The sequence below is a fragment of the Aythya marila genome, assembly GCF_965140915.1.
Source record: "Aythya marila genome assembly, chromosome: 17".
NCBI lineage: Eukaryota > Metazoa > Chordata > Aves > Anseriformes > Anatidae > Aythya > Aythya marila.
The window spans coordinates 9,680,966-9,699,070 of NC_139058.1; the positions used below are offsets into that span (position 1 = coordinate 9,680,966).

Here is an 18,105-nt window from a genome sequence, read left to right on the forward strand (position 1 = left end):
TCAAGAGTATTTACTGAGATCACCAGGACTGATTCTCCAGAGAGCCCAGCAGAAATCCCTGTGACATTTAACATTTTGAGTGGCCTTGACTCAGAAGATGAGTGAAATCCACGTAGTGCACAAAGCATTTACATGTTCTCATTCTCCTACCAGACTATAGTAACACTTCCCTCTCAGCACAATATATTACTGAAAAAACTACTCTAGCTGATGAGCAGTTTGCTGTTTACTGTAGATGAGACCATTTTCCCTTCCCACCCAAACACCTCCTAACTTCCTGGCTGGATAACCAGCACTTTGGGAAGTTGGGCTCTGCATAATATTGTAGACCTCGCTACTGTGGAAAAGAACGTATCAGATGACTTGGCAATTCTTTCCTTTTATAACCGTTAGGGGGAGGAAAAGGAGAAATACATTTTTTTAGACAAAGTGTTTTTTTGTTTTTTTTTTTTTTTTTTAAGTCTTGATTATAACCACAGCAGACAGAGAGAAAAAAAAAAAAAAAAAGATGTTTTTCCTTGACTCACTGAACCATGCAGGATGTATGACTGAATAAACTCCAATTTTGACTCAGGATTTTTAAATTCTGACACATAAGAGGAAGACAAGACTTACCCTTTACTGACTGCATTTCAAGTTCATAAGAACTTAATACTTAAAAGCTGACAACATTATAGTATCTATTCTAGTTCAGATGAAAACTGATGTTTTTTGCTACCTTCCTGAAAGACCTAAAAGTCTCCACGCTAAAAGACCTAGACTGAAATATATGTATGCTAACAATTTTGCAGTATTTTATTAGTAAAATGTGAGTCAGGATCTATCATTACCTTTGGAAATATGCCCACAGAAAATACATAGTAATGAAAAACAAGAAAACTATACTAGCAACAAACTCTTTGAAAGCTGAATGCTTGTTGAAGTAGAAGATGTAACAGAATAAAAAGACTCCAAGACCATTAAGCTAGACTGGTACACCTGCAGGTTGCTATAGCAAGTACTAATTCACTCTGCAAACCACAACGTAATTACACACCAGTGTTACAAAGCACTCTTGTGTCGTTAAGCATTTTTCAGCTCTGGGTTCCATTATATTTTATCACAGATTCAAGACGTCCCAGTTTGACCTGGTGGAAACAAATGAGATTGAAGCACTCTTGGTGTATGCTGTAAAACAACAACAACAAAAATATACTCAGGTTGGAAACAGTGACAAGCCAAACCACTTACAACAGAACACGAAGGACCAAGAAAAATGGGAATAAGTTCTACAGTTAAGTAATATGCCCTGTCACAAAGTTTTATGCATGCTTTCCAAACTGCTTATTATGGAAACCTGGTACATATAGTACCAGGTTTATACATATTACTTAAATACATATTAATATAATATATATTAAATACATATTACTTGTTCTAAGATTTGCAAGTTGTATAGCCTCATTTTTTTTCAGTGCAAATTTGATCCACGGGCATGCTGCTTTAATCACGCTAAAAGTTTCTCAGTGGCCTGGCAGGTTCTAGCCTGCCAATTAAAATGTCACACACACAAGCATTATCTAACTACGCAGCAGTTTAACAATCAGCTTTGCCTAAATATATCTATCATACGTGCCCAAGTACAAAAGGTGTCCACACATCTAAGCCAGTGGACATCAGACAACAAAAAATGTACTTGTCAGTTTTATAGTTGAGGGAACAGAAGCTTTTTATGCTTCCTTAGCAAAACCAGCAACTGTTATTCAGAAAAAAAAATGTTTCTCATTTTATGCAACCTTACTAAGGGATCCATGTCATTCTAAGTGCCAGTTTTCGGCATTGCAGTTGCTAAAATAAATACATAAATAAAAATCAACAAAAAAAAGCTATTAAATCAAAATCAAGTTTTGGACCTTATAGTCACTATTTCTTCTATCACCCCCCAGATCAGTACCTACTTGAACAGGCTTTATCCACTCATAATTTTTATTTTTCAAGCAACAAAAGCACTTAGGAACTTTTTCTTCTGCTATGCTACCATTTAATTGTATATCCCTAGAAAGAGAGGTGATGAATAGAAGTCTTGTGAAACACAACTTAACATAGACAAGAAGCAGCACTTACCCCAGCAACACATTCCTCCTGAGCTCATCTGGCCCACCAGAGCAGACAGCAGCAGCTACACGAGAATTCTGCTTCCAACAGCAGCTCTTAGGCACTCATCCTTCTCTCCCCTTTCACTTGGTGTTTATACCAAAATAAACCAACAACATTTGAAGATGTGAGGGAACAAACAATAGTGGTAAGGAGCTCAAGTGCTAGCTCAGAATGAGCAGCTGAATGCAGGCCAGAATTTGATGCCAAGATCAGCACGTGCCCCTGCACACATTTGTTGCAAGGTTCATTTCCACCTAGCTCACCAGACATTAAAGTGGCTGCACGGCAGTGCTTGTCATCTCTGATGCCAGACCTGTAGCTGCCCAGAGTTTGACAGATGGGGCAAAATCCCCCTGAAGTCTGACAAATAGCAAAAACTATTACAAAGGAAATCCATACTTGGTTTCTTACAGGACAATCACAAGTACGTAAGATACACTATGCAGGTCCTTAACGAAGTTACCGTTTGACAGTATCGCAAGCCCAGAAGTTGGTCTCTGGATACTGCTCTGTGCAGTGAGTTCTGCATGAACAGTCCATTCTGCATAACAGCACTAGCCCAGTCTCACTGAAGCAGTGGGAATTAGTGAGAAGCTTAGTTTCAAAGGAGGTTTTGTGCAAACAATTTTATCCGAGTTTTTCAGACTTGGATTAATGCTATGACTTCATAAAGTGTATTAAGTCTTCCACGTAACCCACTAAAAGAGGGGCTTTTCCTGCTGAAAAAGACTTAACCATTAAAGAAACAGTTAAATAATCTGGTGTGCAAGCATTTGTTCCACAGTTTAGGTACAGCCACACCATAACAGCAGGGAGTATACTTCTGGATGCATTTTAGAGTGTAAGAAGATCACAGAATTTATGAAAGCCATTACACTTAGCAAGAGCTTAAGATTCCAGGAGACCAACTAAAGCACAACTATTTATCAGAGCTGACAGCCTTGCCTTCCTTGAGAACTCAGTCATTCCTGTAATTAGATTTCTCGACTGAAACAAATTAAGATCCCCAGGCTAGCTCAATTCTCTACAGGTCATGAGCTGTTCTACTATTTAATCCAGCGGTTTACTGTATTTCACCATCAGCTTGTAATTGTTGCTATCAAGTCACAGTAAATTCTCAATTTGAGGGGAAGGAAACTCCCAGTCATATTAATTGTCAAGCTTGTCTTCATTTCTAGCTGCCTCACCCAAGTTCCTGTTGACCCACAAAGAACTGGTTACAAAATGGAAGTATTATTTGCCTGGAAAATAGCACGCTACCTGGCTAATTCCTGCTAGGAATAAGTCTAGACAGAGTGCAGATTTGCTTGAACTCGTTAGCTGCTCAGTATTTCAAGCTGAGCCATTGAGTGCTGATCAGTACAAAACCAAGGTTAGTGTGTTACATCAGCACTCGGAGCACTCTGGCCTTTATTAGAAAAGTAGATAGCACATCTCTTTGCCACTGCTATCACACAGTACAGCAAGCAAGGGAGACAATGTACTAGTTAGAATCACGCTAAAACAGTCTACTGTTACGGATTTCACAGCACTGTTAAGTCTCTACCAGTTGGCACATAAAGATGTTTTGCCCCATTCAAGTAGAACTCGATATGAAAGGTGTAGCTTACCAATACTGCTGCTGTATTAACGTATTTCAGTGGAGCTGACTTAGAAGACTACCTGCAGCATCTCCCCCAGCACAGGACTGAGCTTACACTCTTCCAGTCCTGTGAATGAAGTCACGTAAGCATGTGACCGCCTCCTGCAGCATGACCCCTGCACATGACAACATGTACTGTCTTCATTGAAGAGACCACAACCCCCTTTTACGTTACTTGCTAAGCCCTCTACGGTATGTGCTTTGGCACAATTATCCCTTGTCCTGTCTGGCATCCTTAGCTGTCACAGATTAAGAAAGCTGATGCTTTAAGTGGTAGTGCATTACTACTAACCAGTCCCCACCCCCAAGATAGGAAGACTAGAACCACACAGTGGATACTGCAGTTTTACATTTATAGTTGGACTTTTATAATATTCAAGATTAGCACAAGATTCATAACCATAAATTATACATTGTTATCTAAGTACATAAAACGTTAATGATACATGTATTTGAAGAGTGGCACAAAGTAATAATACATCCCTGTTGGCATTCTCAAAGAAAGAGGTGGGTGGTAGACACACCATTGATACTACTGCAGCATAGCAGAACTGAGTCACTGCATCTTGTTAATTCAGATGGTGCTGACTGCCCACCAGACAGGGTCAGAACATGGTGTGGCAAGAAGCCAATGCCAGAATCAATTAAAGGTGCAAATAAAAAAGTCAGGATTATGGCCCTCCCTACCGCCTCATTATTTTAGCAGTATGCCCCCCTCCCCAGCCCTGACGCTGTGCTCTTGCATCTTTAGTACTTTGGCAGGCCATGCACACTCCCATGTTCACTTGCCACACATAGCTGAGGTTTCCTTTAGTACCATTTAACGTCAACAAGTAACATGCTCTCCTCTTGATAAACAAAAAGGATCTGGGAAATGTTTGCTCTCTGGCATGAGAAGATTTATTTTCTTTAAGTCTCAGATCTACTCCAGAAAATATAGAACAGACTCCAACAGCATTGAACCCCAACAGCATTATTGTCCAGAAAAGGAAGCTTTCCCAATATTCCTCTAAACATTCAGAGCACAAATATCAGAAAGCCCAATTTCTTTTGCACGTAAGACTGCAAACAAAATGGGGTAGTCAGATGTACATAAGCTTTCAACAATTCATTATTAAGGAGATGCTTCACTGAATTGTTAACAACCCTGCTACTTCAGTAGCTTCAGCTAAAGCTTTAACAACTTGGTGCCAGGCAATTTCCCAGCTGCCTTCAATGGGCTTTGCAAAAGAAAAAAATATGCTCTTCTCCCTGGCCTCAAGCAGTTATTGCTATATGAGTTAGTGAAATAGTGCCTTAACTTCAGACAAGAGTCTCACAATGTCATTAACAAAAGCTGCCTTTCAGAGGTTGAAATGTAACCGGACAATAATCAATAAATAACAGTAACAGGCATCCCGTTGAAGTCTCCTCACTGAGCAGGGCAGCAAGTGTGTTCAGCCAACAGAAAGTCATCTGTGCCTTTAGGACCATTGTACACTTCTTGGAGAAGTTAAAAAGGGACGGGAAGGAAGAGAACAGAGACAGCGAAGGTCTGTCAGAGAGCTAGTTACATATTGAAACCATAAACAGGTGGCTGGGTGAATCCCGGTGCTGAGTATCCGTATGGGAAGTTTGCCTGGGGAGGTACTGCACTGGGGCCTGCTGTTAACATCAACTGCTGGCCTGGAAAAGCATGAGAAAAAAAAGAAAAAAAAAAAAAAAGAGTTAGTTTCAGTACCCAAGGTCCCCAGATGCTAGCTGTACTATGGGACTGAATTATTAGGCTTTTAGCTAAAAATCAGCCACTGTGCAAGCACACACTAGCAAGTTACACTATTACTCAACATGCACCACACAGAGTGGGCACTTAGGCCATCTGCTCTCGCTACCAGAAAACTAAGAAAGCAAGGCAAGACTCAGATGGGAAGAGGAATATCAGCTGTTCTTGATGGCAAGATAAACGTGGCTTGTTTTGAAAAGACCACACTAAAAGCCAAACTGAATCTGTTTAAACACCATGCATGGTCAGAACTCAACAGTAAAACAATTCAAGCAATTAGTTAGGTCAGTTAGGTCTCAGTCTGGAAAGTGCTGCAAAAGGCCTGAATGTACCTTGATAGAAGATTTGTTTTCATCACTAGGAGCACACATGCCTCATGCATATATTAAATTTAAGTTAACATTTACATTAGACAGTGAACCAGTCACATCCTTCCCTTACCAGCCACTTCTAGGTGCTTGTTAGCAGAATGCCTCTTCATAGGGGCTTCTAAAATAGCAGCACACTTGGACAGCCATGGTTTTTTGGCTGCATTTGTCTTAAAATGGATGAACTAGAAAGCCAGTCTGCCTTTCTACTTGGAAGAGCAGAAAGCAGACACATTCCTCTTAGAAAGGAACAACAGGAGGAATTAGCATGCTCTTTAAGTTATTTCTGGGGTTGTGCACACCTTGGTATCCCCTCTCCTGTTACCATACTAAAAGGCTATTCCTAAGCTAGGGTTCTGAGCCATGTAAGAGGAGTAATACATTCGCTGAAGAGTAGAAGTACTGTAAGAGTGAGATGTCACTTCAACAACTTGTACAGTCCATCTAGCAGAGACGACCATTTTACTAGCTACTGGAAACCAGCTTACTTTGGAGACAGTCATTCAAGTAACCTCCATAAAGAGAGACCGCAGTGGCAATAGGTAATCAATTAAAACCAAGTCTTTCACCTACCAAATACTATTGGAGTGGGTTCAGTTACTTGTTCCTCTTCTTTTCTTAGGCTTTCAGAAGCATCAAGTTTATCCACCTACATTGAAGTGAACAGGAGATGTATGAAGGCCTTGCCCAGTAATTGCACTATACACGAGGCTTTCAGTGCCTGGTACCTTAGCTATCAAGGGTTCCTTACTGTAGTACATTTTGGAGACTATGGCTGGGAACATGTAGACTGAAACTCTGTAATCCTGCCTTCCCAATTGCTTTAGTTTTATTGCAATAGCTGTCAAATGTAGCTGAGAAAGACCACTATTACCTTCAAGCACAGCATTTTTGGGAGCCCTGCTCTTGTTACTGTTATCTCTATGATAAAGAAAACAAGTCAGCTCACTGTACTTCCAAGGATCATCTCAAACGAGCCTAACCTAGTTGTCTGCCTCATTGTCTATTAACCTGCAAGCCCTCTCCCCTTCATTAAGGGCACCTAGATATTTGCAAATATTCCAGACCATGAAGTTTAATCTTATCTACAACTACAGCCTAACTCTGGTTACAGAGTACTGGTTTAAATGTATTAATATCCACATAGACTCCTTTTAGAGGAAATTCTAGAACCATAACAGGAAGTGGTCTAGTTGTATCAGCTTTATATAGAGCCCAGTGTTGTGCGAAATAAAGCTTTGTTCATGCTAAATCACTTGTCAGAGTGCTATAGTAGTGCAGGAGCTCTGAACACAGCTTTAAATTGGGGATGGGAGGGTGAGAGGTGAGGGCAGAGAAGGCAACGGTACCTTCCTTCTTTCATGTTTTAAGAGTTACGTCTTCTGTAAGTGAACCATTGAGACTGAAGGCTGCGAAGGCATAAAATCACACAGCTTCATATCCAGATACAGATAGTACTAACATCTGGGAAAACCTTCTTTTAGCCCAATGCTGTATTTCAGCTGCTCCTCAGCCTCCTTTCCCACTAAAACGATCATATCCAATTTGATGAGTGCTGCAAAAGGGGTCTCTATTATATTTTAGAGACGTTATCTGGATCTGTTGCCTAACAGTTTCCTGATTTTTTTTTTTTTAAGTTTGCTGCTCAAATTAATAACTTGAGTGGCAGTATGTCTTAACTCATTCCCTCAGAGCTGTCAACCTAACAGCTTTTCAGGAAAACACTCAGTATTAGTGTTACAAATGCTGTCCCTATTACTGTGGGTCAAAGCAATTGAGCGCTACCGCTTTCAAACTAGTTGTATTGCTGTATTTATGGTCTGGGATTCCCACTCTCTTCTGAGTTAGACTTTACTCTTTACTGGCCCTAAAGCATTAAGGAATTTGGAACAGAAGTGCAGTTACTCCCTCTGTTGGAGAAACAGCAAGCATGCTGGGAGCAGATTCCCTAAAGAAGGGACTAAAACAGCAATTCCAGCAAAGGCTGAACTTTCTGATTTGATGGCTAGAAGTGAAGTTGTTCGAAAGGTTTCCAAATCAATGTTACCATACTTTTTGTACCCAGCCCCTTCTGGGACATAGGCTATTCTATGCTTTCACACCTTTAGTTTAATGCATAAGAGAAAAATAAGTTCTGGAGGACTTACAGACTCAGCTGATAAACCAGTCTATTCTTTTGTACCTTTGAAGTTAGTTACATGACAGAATTTCAGACATATTACAACATTTATAAAACCCATTCTCTAATTTTATGTTTGTAGTTAATTCAGACTAAATTAGTTCCACTGTAAACCATTTTCATCATGCAGATTTTCCTTTTGGCAAGTTATCTGGTATTTAGTAAGAGATCACTTGTAAATCCAACCAGCAATTTAAAAACCGTGATCTTGAAGGTAAACTTCACATGGAAGAGTAACAAGTGATCTTGTGTGGCAAGTTTCACCTCAGTAGAGTTTGAGGAGGAAGAGTTTAAGATCAGTGAAAGTACTTTCATTATACTAATGGGCAAGACTTACAGGTATCTGTAAAAGATACCTGCCACGTGTTTTCTGTAATACAGTAATTAGGAGCCTAAACAGTCAAGTCCTCAATTACTTGCTTCCATTTCTCATGAAAAAGAGCAGAGTCTGGTTGGATTTTCAAGTTGCTTGTGAATAGTTATCCTTTTAGCATTAGAAAATGAACAGAAAATGAGTTAGAACTGCTTTTCTGGCAGAAGCTACAGCTAGATTCCTGTAAAAGAATCCTAGGGTATTGAGGGACACAAATGAACACAAAAGAGTTTGAAATCAGAGTGTCACCTTATAGAACAGCCCATCAACCTGCAAGAAAATTCAGAGGGGAATACTTAACATGACTGATGAGAGACAACCTGAAGCAGTCACTTCTAGATTACTGATTTCAATAGAATTCTCCACTGTGATGTCCTACACAACACTAGAGCCTTTTAAGGAAGGATCTTTAATATCCTGGGGGCTGCTTGAGACAAGCATTGCAGGACCACACATGATCAGAATCTCTCCCTTCTCAGTTCAAGACTAGCTACTGGTATCAGCATTGTACAGCCAGACTATGCATCTGAAGTTCTGTCTTCCATAAACACCTTATTTTCAGTAATTTAGTAATACAGCTGATGTAGGAACAGTGGGTACTGTTACCGAGTGTAGTTTTTGAATAACTAACAAGAAAACATACAGAGTACTTTCACAGTTATACCAAGTATAAAATGATGCAGGTTCACTTCAGCAAGTCCTCAACTTCATCAACTATGCAGCTGCTCTAAGAAGCATACAGTTGCTCACCCCCATTGTTACAAGCAAAAGTTAACTACACCTCTTTCAAGTCCTATGCTTTCTATTTAGAAGTTTAGCTATCTAGCCTGAAGTGACTAAACCCAGAAAAATTCCCAGAGGACTTGGTGTGAGGAATAATAATACTCTAAATACATGCAAAGAGCTTTACCTGGTTTGCATAACACTAATTGCCCAGCAGACTAAAACACTCAACTTCTTAGCCTATGCAATACTCACTTTGGTAAGGTACTCTCTCATCACTTGGATGAAATAAGGCATTGCAAAGTCCATGATGTTATGCCTCCATGCCAACTCAAGGACTACATCTGGGTGCAGCAAGTCATAACACGTGAAAAGGCAGGCTGCAAAACACTCCTGCTTGCCTTCTTCCAGGAACCACTGAAGCAGCTTCTCAGCTAGTTCTGCATCTTTGGACTCTGCAGCATACTGCATAGCATCCTAGAGAAAAGGACAACAGTTAAGCTTGACCCTTGTCTGTGAGTTTGTTGTTTTACACCTTATGTATGTGAAACTGCTAGCTAGACGAGCCATGTATTTTGCATACCATGAAGTTAGTCTTTCACATCACCACATATGTTGTGTAGGAGCTAAGTTACAGTATACACACTCAGTTAAGTCCTCTTATTCCCAGGCAGCCCTGGTGCTCATTTTAAGGAAAGCCTGTTGTACATTCAGTTAAGTACTTGAAGTGGCCCAATGAGATTTTGCTTAGTTTTGTAGCAGCAAAGATAAACTTTCTGGTATCCCACCTACTTCACAATTAGACATTAAGGATAACCTACAGCAGAAGGAACTACTGCATCAACTGCTTGGTATCTGGTGAGACTGAAGACTATTTGTCAGCTTTCCTACAGAGCACTCAAGAACTGGCTCATGTGAAATCACTACAGGCTTAAGTGTTGTACCACTCTACTCATGTTTCATCTCTACCCTATATGGACAAAGTCTTTAGGACTACACGGAATGTTCTGCACTGATAGAGAAAATTGTACAGATGCCTTTGATGGATATAGAGAAATCTCTGAGTACAGGACAGCATTATCAAATTAGATTTAAGGTCTACATTTGAAATTGCAAGCTGTTCTGCTCTAAGATTCTTTCCTTAAACTTCAAGGGAAGGGCTAAGACTCACTGGAATCCCAGATTTGAAACTAACAGAATGCATTCAGTTTCCAGGAGCCTATGCTTCAGCGATCAGACTCTTTGACAGTCAGGGAGAAAAGCTGTGTTAACTCACCTTATACAGATGGTCTTTCTTGCATAGCTCCACACTCTGTTTCCAGCGGTTGTTGCCCTTATACAAGTATGCTGCAATACGCCTAAATTCAATTAGTTCATGCTTTTCCAGACGCTGAGCCAGTGTTATGTTATCAAAGTTGTCATAGGCATCAATGGAAGCTCTCAAACCCTGTTTGAAATAAAATTGTTACCCATGCTTCCAGATGATAGTAGGTGAGAGCTACAGAAGAAAAGCATCCAAGGATGCTTCACAAGTGCTTAGGTTATACCAGACAGATGTTGATGCTATGGCTGGCTACAGCTTCTTTGCCCTGCATATTTTGGGCAAGTTTGAAACAGTTTTTCACAACAACTTTCTCCTCCCAAAAACTATTTTTAATAAAGCAAGATTTTAACTCGGTTGTACAAACTTCACTTTGCAGACTAAATAGAATAGAAAATCTTATCTTACAAATTGCAGTCAACGGGGCCAGAAGCAAATTTGTTTACAGAAGTGTTGTCTACTGAAGTACACACCCAGTGCGGACCTTTGAGAAGTCTTGTTCTGAGAGAAGTAACTGTGGTATCTGCTTTGTTTGCAGGTTATCAGATTGTGACCAAAGCACCCCATGGTCCAAAGGGTCTGATTCTATTCCCTACTACTGTTACACTGCAGAAGTTTCCTTCTGCTCAAGGGAATTACACCTCATCAGCTGGGAAAGAACTAAACCATGACTATTTTTTTGATCAGGCCTACTGGTCTCTTTTGTGGGGCTCACCTGGTAGTCTTCCTCCTCTGTTAAAAGGTTATTTAGAGCTTCATTAACTCCTTTGTTGTTGTGGTTCTGGACTGAACGCAAGTAAGGCTTTACTAGAAGTAGCTGATTAACCTGGAATTAAGATATTTTCAATACAAAATTAATTATACTAGTTCTGACACTTGATACTCCTGAAACAAGTTCCCAATTCTTATAGCAAGAGTTTATGCTTTCTGTCACAGGACTGTGTATGCTTACTATCAGAACTACAGACAAGTCACATTGCATTGTTGCTGCAAGTAAAATGAAACAGCCTCCTAGGCCAGTTATGCTAACTCTTCTAGTGCTTTCCATATTAACCAGGATTGGACTGCTTCTTAGTCCTTCATACTGCAGGGAAAGCCACCTGACAGATGCCAACCCTTTTTTTCTCCTCTTCAGACAGAGAGTAGAGTGTCTTAACTTGCACGGGGGTTTTCTTTTCACCCACTATATTCCAAACTCACCTTTGAGAAAAAATTGACTGTCCTCGTATGATCCAGTCGTGGAGATAATACAAGGAGAAGATCATTGATCAGCAGAGGTTTGTAGTCCAAGTAGAATTGCAAGGCTTTGTAATACAGCTCCACATTGGCCACCTGCATGGTTACACATTAGTTAGTATTTCAAATGCAAGTAAATCTAAGGTGCTTAGTTTGGATCACTTAACTCAGCAGAGAGTTTATCTGACTCTTAAATAAAAGCTTAAATTTTCTTCTACCGGACAGTAGCATTACACTTACATGCAGAATTCTTGTTGAATCTCATGACTGCTTCTAGTGTCATCTGCTTCCAGATGGTGAAGTTACAACCTAGCAGGAGCAGTTCAAACCAATTCTAACCCATCCACGGTTAAGAGATCCCAGCACTGGCAGCCCACTAAACTTAATGTGATCATGTGTTTAACTCCTAAAGGCTGTAAACTTAACCACTCTTAAGTTGTTGCTTTGACTAAACTATTCATTAATCCCCCTATTCTCCACTGCATTCATAGGACTGCCCAGCCAAATTCTCCCACTGAAATAGCTGGAAACATCTGCAAAGATTTTTCAAGAAATGTTACAACCTCAGACTGAGGCAACAGTCAGGTCAAAGATATTGAGGAGGTTGTGCCCTTGCTTGTGACCTATGATCCTGAACAGTCCCTGAAAACATTCTGTGCTATAGGCTGCCACTCAGCAGAACATGCTACACAACAGAAAACAAAGGGTACAAGCTTAGATTAATTATTGTGCTAAACTGTTTGGATGATTTGTTTTAAATACAGCATGAAAACTGGATAGTAGTAGCTCAAGCAAACTTAAGTGGGGATTCTGTTGTGCATTTTCACCTCAGCTCTGAAAGAATCTTTCAGCACCTTTGTTCAGTCAACTATCAACTTGCCTTGGCAATTATGTCTTTAAACTGCCCTTCTTTCCAGGCATCGGTGGGATGATTCATCATTGTAATTATTGCATTGTCATACTCCTCATATTTGTCATAAAGGAATACGAGTTCTGCCCAGAGATGAGCCTGTTCTGCAGCTCTGAGCACCTGATAAAACAAGAAGACAGTCAGTTTGATGCATTAACAGCTTCCCTACTTCACTTGCAGTGTAGTTACTTTGCTGCATACCTTTGGAATATTAACTCGAGACCAAAAGAGCTCCAGATGTTCCCTCATTTTCTGAGGCTTGAATTTAGAGTATAAGATGGCAAGTTCAGTAAACATTCCCATGTGAGCACGCTCTAGACCCAAAGCAGCTTCCAAAAGAGCAATCAGTTCTTCAAAGTAGCCACGATCCTGGATATTAGAAAAATAAGGATTAATTGAAAATTCATAACCAACTAGCACTTAAAACTTGCTAAAAATAAAAAGCTTATTTATTTAAATTCAACAAACTTTTCTCTCCAAATTAGAGTGCTTAGTTTTATAAGACACTATTCGAATAAGGCAACAGAATTGTAAAAGAAGGGACAGTGAAAGCTATCACCCATCCATTTACTATAAAAAGTTTGCATGCAACTATTAGGAAATAGAGGAAGAATAAATTCAATTCACTTCTGCAGTCATTAAAAATTAGTCCCACAGGGTGTCAGGTTTTAGCTGGGACCACTTTATTAGCAGATACAAGTATGCTGTATAAATTTTCTAGGACATAAACAGTGATCTAACCTGATAGTAACTAATCAGCTCTTCAAGTTCATCAGCATGAATGACTATGTGTAAGCCACATATCTGTGCCAAGCGGAATTCTTTTCCATCCACACATGCAAAGCATACCTGTAATGAGAGGCAGCAAACAGTCAGTTCACAGGAGAATACTGCAATGCTTATATAGACCCCATATATTAAAGGAGAAAGTTAATTTGCAAAGCTTTAACAAATTAATGGCTTACTAGAGTTCCAAATAGCTATTACTGTAATACTTGCTCTAGAATTAAAATCTCTGCCATTCATTTTACACTGTTCTGAAAATAACCTTTATTATCTTGGGAAAGACGACAGTTTATGAAGATACATATGTGCTCTGTAGCCAGAAACAGCAGGTCACTATCAGAGATCATCACAGATGATTATGAATCAACTGTTCTTTATTTCCCACATTACTGACAAAGAAAGGAGTCCAATTATGCTCAAAAGCAACATGCTCAGAAGCAACAACAGAGCGCTTTCTGCAGATTATTAAAAACCACAAGTTTTAGTTACCTCCTTCCAAGTCCTTGTGCTGTTGGCTTTGCGGCCACTGTCCACTGCTGCCTGATACTCTCCAAGGTGTACCAAGGTAGATGCCAGGCGAGCAAAGTTAGACACGTTGTTATAGAGTAGTTTTGCTGCTTCATACATCCCTTCTTCGTAACAGCGATCACCAACCTGGATTAGGAGTCCAAGGTAAAGAAGGGTAACAGCAAGAATCAAGTCTGCCAAGTGGCAAGTCAGACATAGGAACTGTGATCAAGACATACCTGCTGTATATGGGCATTATTAGGGCCACTAATAAACTCCTCCAGTTCTGAGAGACGATTAGTTTTTGCCAAGGCAAAAATAAGTTCCGTCTCTACATAAGACTCTCTAGCCTTCTTCCTGGCCATCTGTAAGAACTTGACTAGGTCCTCCCAGTTATCTTGAAGAGAAAAGAGATATTTCAGATCCTCTATTTAGTTATTCTGTCTTGCTCTCCTTGCCCACATCAGGTAAACAGTTGTCACCAGTATGCTCAATAACAGTAAGTCATCTGCATCTGAGTTAACGTATACTCTGCTAAACACTGAGTCACCTTCATATAAGGTTGAACTTCTTACAACTATCCTAGAATTCAATTGGCAAGCAATTCTGCCACATACAGCTAAAATCAGCACACTATACTCAGTTGTATTTAGACCATAACGGTACAAATTATCTTCGAGGGAAGGTCTATTGCTGTTGTAGCAAAACAGACAAGTTTGTTGACAGGACTCTCACTAAACTGACTCATCCACTCCATAGACCAGCTGGTCCAATTTATTCTGAAACAGAATTTGCAAATCTCAAGAATCTTTGCTGCTCAAGGTAAATGAAATAACCCAACTCTTAGCCAAGCAATCTTAAGTTTGAAGATAATTTGGCTTACCGTTTCTATTAGCTGCTTGAACAACTTCCATGTAGGCAGATGGATCATCTGCCTTTATGTAGGAGTCAATGGCTTCCTTCACCAAGTCCTTCTGCAGCTGTGCTCTGGCTAGCTGGCTCCATACTGCTGGTTCATTACATCTCTCTGCAAATTCATAAGCACGGTCTAAATTGCCAATGTGTTCAATCAGTACCTGTTTGAAATTGAAATTGCAAGATAAAAAATAAAATAAAAATCAAAGCCTTGTAACATCATCCTTTCCACAAAACTCTTCCTTCAAACACATAGGTTGTTCTAAGTAAGCGATACAAAGCTAACTGCTTTTAGAAAAGCCCTTTCTGTCCAGTGAAGTAGAGCAGCAAGAATAAAACTCCTGTTGCTATCATTTATCCTCTACCCTGAAGAAGTCAGTATTCTGGCCTGAAGACAACGCCTAGAAGCATTTGATTCTCCTGCCCCTTTCAGGTGTAACTCTCCAAGGCAGTCATTCAGAGTCAAACGCAGCATGCACACAAGCGTGTAGCACAACACTCAAAAATCTTTTTATTACTTTGAACAGATCTGCATCTGAACTCATCAGTTTGAATCTGTTTTGTTATTCTTTGCACGTATTCCCACTTCTTGCTACAAACTGATATAATTTAGGAACCATACTGTTAATTGATTTAAGTTATAATCGTTCCAGGAGAATCAATGTAACATTACACTTTTTTCCATTTTCTCTATTACTAGCATTCTATATGTTCATGTAGGAACCACACCTCACCTGGATTGCTGAAGTATTAACATCAAATTTTCTGAATATAGCAAAGGCTTCTTCATATAGTTCATTACTGATGGCAATGTTTGCAATATCTGGGGCATCATAGTTATCCAGTCGATTAATGTACTCCATCACGCGGGTGCGGTCAGCCTTGATGGCAGTCAGGATCAGCAGATTCTGGAGATTCCTTTGGTTAACAAAAGGCATAGGTTATAAGCAGGTGTTGTGCACTGCTTAAGTGACACATATTGTACATGCAACAACAGCTGCATACACCTGCTTGCTGTTGATATCAACGACCTCTAATTCCCAGACTGAGGAATATTGATATTTGCCTTCCAAATGAAATTGCTTACCAGTGTTGGTGTTTTCTTTCAATGCATCACTGCAAATTGGATAGCATGAACTAGCTCTGTATTCAAATCACAAAGAACCTTAAGATCTCCTTGTTGGCCTGCCTATTCACATATAGCAGCGCTTAGGTCTTGGAACCAAGAAGCCCACAAAGAAGTTGGGTCACTTCACAACCTGAAGCGATGCACTGATTAGGCTAGATTTGTGAACAAAGCTCTCTTCTTACCTGTGTTCGCTGAATACAGAATTATCCAAGACAATTTTTTCCAATAACTCAATTAATTCATTAGGCAGGTCTGCAGTCATGAAAGCTTTCACAGTGACAGAAACCTCCTCTGGATCCTGCGTCTCTGATAAAGCTGTTTGGACAACCTGGATTTGAACGTGGGAGAATATTAAGCATTTTTCCCAAATGAGATATTTACCGCTACAAATTAAGGCTTCAGAACTTTGAAAGTATTGTCATACCCAGCAAGAAAGATCTACTGCTGTACTAGACGTACATATTAAAAGTCACACGTTGGGACTGCACAGGGAGCAAACTCACTAGAGACTCATTCTGTCCTGCGGGTCGCTCCATAGGACAGAACAATATCATCTTACTGATCATTAAAGTTTTCTGACCATGAAGCTCTGAGCTAATACTTGCCACTCAAACTCTTACAAACTTTTGTACAACTGAGATGAGGCCTCAGAGAACCTTGTGGGGAAGACAGCTACTTCAGTGTTTCACAATGGTTCTGACTTTTCCTTATAGTGACAGTTTACCCTTTGTGCTTTACCTGGTCAATAAGCTGCCGCCTGAATGGGTTGTTTTCTTCTAAAACATTTGCCCAGAGTTCAGGGTCCTTCCTGCGTACTAGATAGCGAGCCTCACTCTTAAACAGTGAGTTCTCATTGCAGACCTGAAGGAGAAGTTGCAAAAATCGGAATTAACATCAAGAGTTAGTACCACAAGACAGGTTTAACTAGCTGAGTCAGACAGTCTAAAAAACTGACTAGAACTAATTGCTGACCAATGCTAATGCCACAGACAAAGTTCTTACCCAACCTCTGATCTGGAAGGCTCATGGAGAAGGTCTCCAGCAGAATTCCTATAGCTTCTCTTGGTTTTGCCCGACAAAAGTACTGTGACAGTGGCTTCACAGTAACTATTTGCTTCTGTTTGAAGTGAAGACCTGCAGAAGCCTGAAGAACTTAAATTTTAAATCTAAGAAAGGGAGCCACTTGCTTGAGCGGTGTTAAGCAGTGAATTGAGGAATGGTGTTGGTGTTTAAAGCCAGAAATAGGTTACCTATTTGGTATCATTAACTTTATGCTAGAAATGTTCAGAGTAGCAGGTGGCTTGGTTTCCCCTGTTAAAACGTTAAGGGTACAGAATAAATATTGGATTTCCTATAGAAGAGCAACAAGTTGTTATGAGTTATGACCCTATTAGTGCCACTAATTTAAATGTCCAACTGGAAAAGTAGAAACCTGAAGGCCTATTCAGTCTTCTACCAATAGGTCATGTTCTGTTAGTATCAGAATTAGCTCTTGAAATCTCAAGTACTTCACTGTAAGCAAATTAGTAGTAGCACAATTTTCCTTTACATTATACATCTATTAGTTGCCTAGTTTCAGGAGTTGAGCCCTTTCCCAGGAAGGAGCAATGCCTCCAGAATAGTTCTCACAGGAGGAAAAGCTTTCATTCATGCCCTGAAGCACCCATTCAGAACATCAGCTCAAGGAAGAAACTGGTACTGACAGGTTTTTATGATTAATTGGAAAGTTAAAGCCTATCCTAACAAAGTCTCCTATGGAAACAATTCAGAGCCACTTTCATATTCTGAAGCAAGAAACAAGCTGAATATAGCCAGCTACAAAGGAGGTATTGCTTCAAAAATAGTTGCTTCAGGCTGAAAAGTCATCCACGTTTAGTGGCAATTCTAGATTACACCTTCCTTCTAACAACTACAGTGGGGGTCTTGTCAGGAAACAGCATTTACTTCCTTTTACACAGCGCAAAACAAGCTAGTTCTTACCCCTACACTGCTGACATTCTTTGCATATACTATATAAGGCAGAAGTGCAGGTAGGAGAACGTTTTCTTTAACAGCAGTCACAAACACTGCAATCTGACATTAAGCTTTAGTGTTCAGTATCAGACACTAGAACATATT

The 18,105-nt window shown here is 39.9% G+C and overlaps 1 protein-coding gene across 4 annotated transcripts in view; it reads right to left on the minus strand.

Moving 5' to 3' along the window:
• Positions 1-4,655: 4,655 nt before the first annotated feature.
• The window catches only part of CLTCL1 (clathrin heavy chain like 1), a 36,646-nt gene continuing 23,196 nt past the window's right edge, over positions 4,656-18,105 (minus strand). Inside the window, exons 18-34 of one of the 4 annotated variants that reach the window (XR_014318678.1) lie at positions 16,726-16,848; positions 16,170-16,315; positions 15,593-15,776; positions 14,827-15,019; positions 14,183-14,340; positions 13,926-14,090; positions 13,392-13,499; positions 12,852-13,019; positions 12,621-12,770; positions 11,705-11,836; positions 11,220-11,330; positions 10,460-10,630; positions 9,439-9,660; positions 8,710-8,730; positions 6,482-6,557; positions 5,982-6,114; positions 4,656-5,443 (exon numbers count right to left, since the gene is read on the minus strand). Coding sequence is in view for 3 of the 4 variants with exons in the window: in XM_082773972.1 (XP_082630098.1) it covers positions 5,328-5,443; positions 6,482-6,557; positions 8,710-8,730; positions 9,439-9,660; positions 10,460-10,630; positions 11,220-11,330; positions 11,705-11,836; positions 12,621-12,770; positions 12,852-13,019; positions 13,392-13,499; positions 13,926-14,090; positions 14,183-14,340; positions 14,827-15,019; positions 15,593-15,776; positions 16,170-16,315; positions 16,726-16,848 (2,244 nt within the window). In the remaining variant the exon portion in view is untranslated. The remainder of the gene's footprint in view (positions 5,444-5,981; positions 6,115-6,481; positions 6,558-8,709; positions 8,731-9,438; positions 9,661-10,459; positions 10,631-11,219; positions 11,331-11,704; positions 11,837-12,620; positions 12,771-12,851; positions 13,020-13,391; positions 13,500-13,925; positions 14,091-14,182; positions 14,341-14,826; positions 15,020-15,592; positions 15,777-16,169; positions 16,316-16,725; positions 16,849-18,105) is intronic. The other 3 variants (XM_082773972.1, XM_082773973.1, XM_082773974.1) reach the window with 3 other exon arrangements.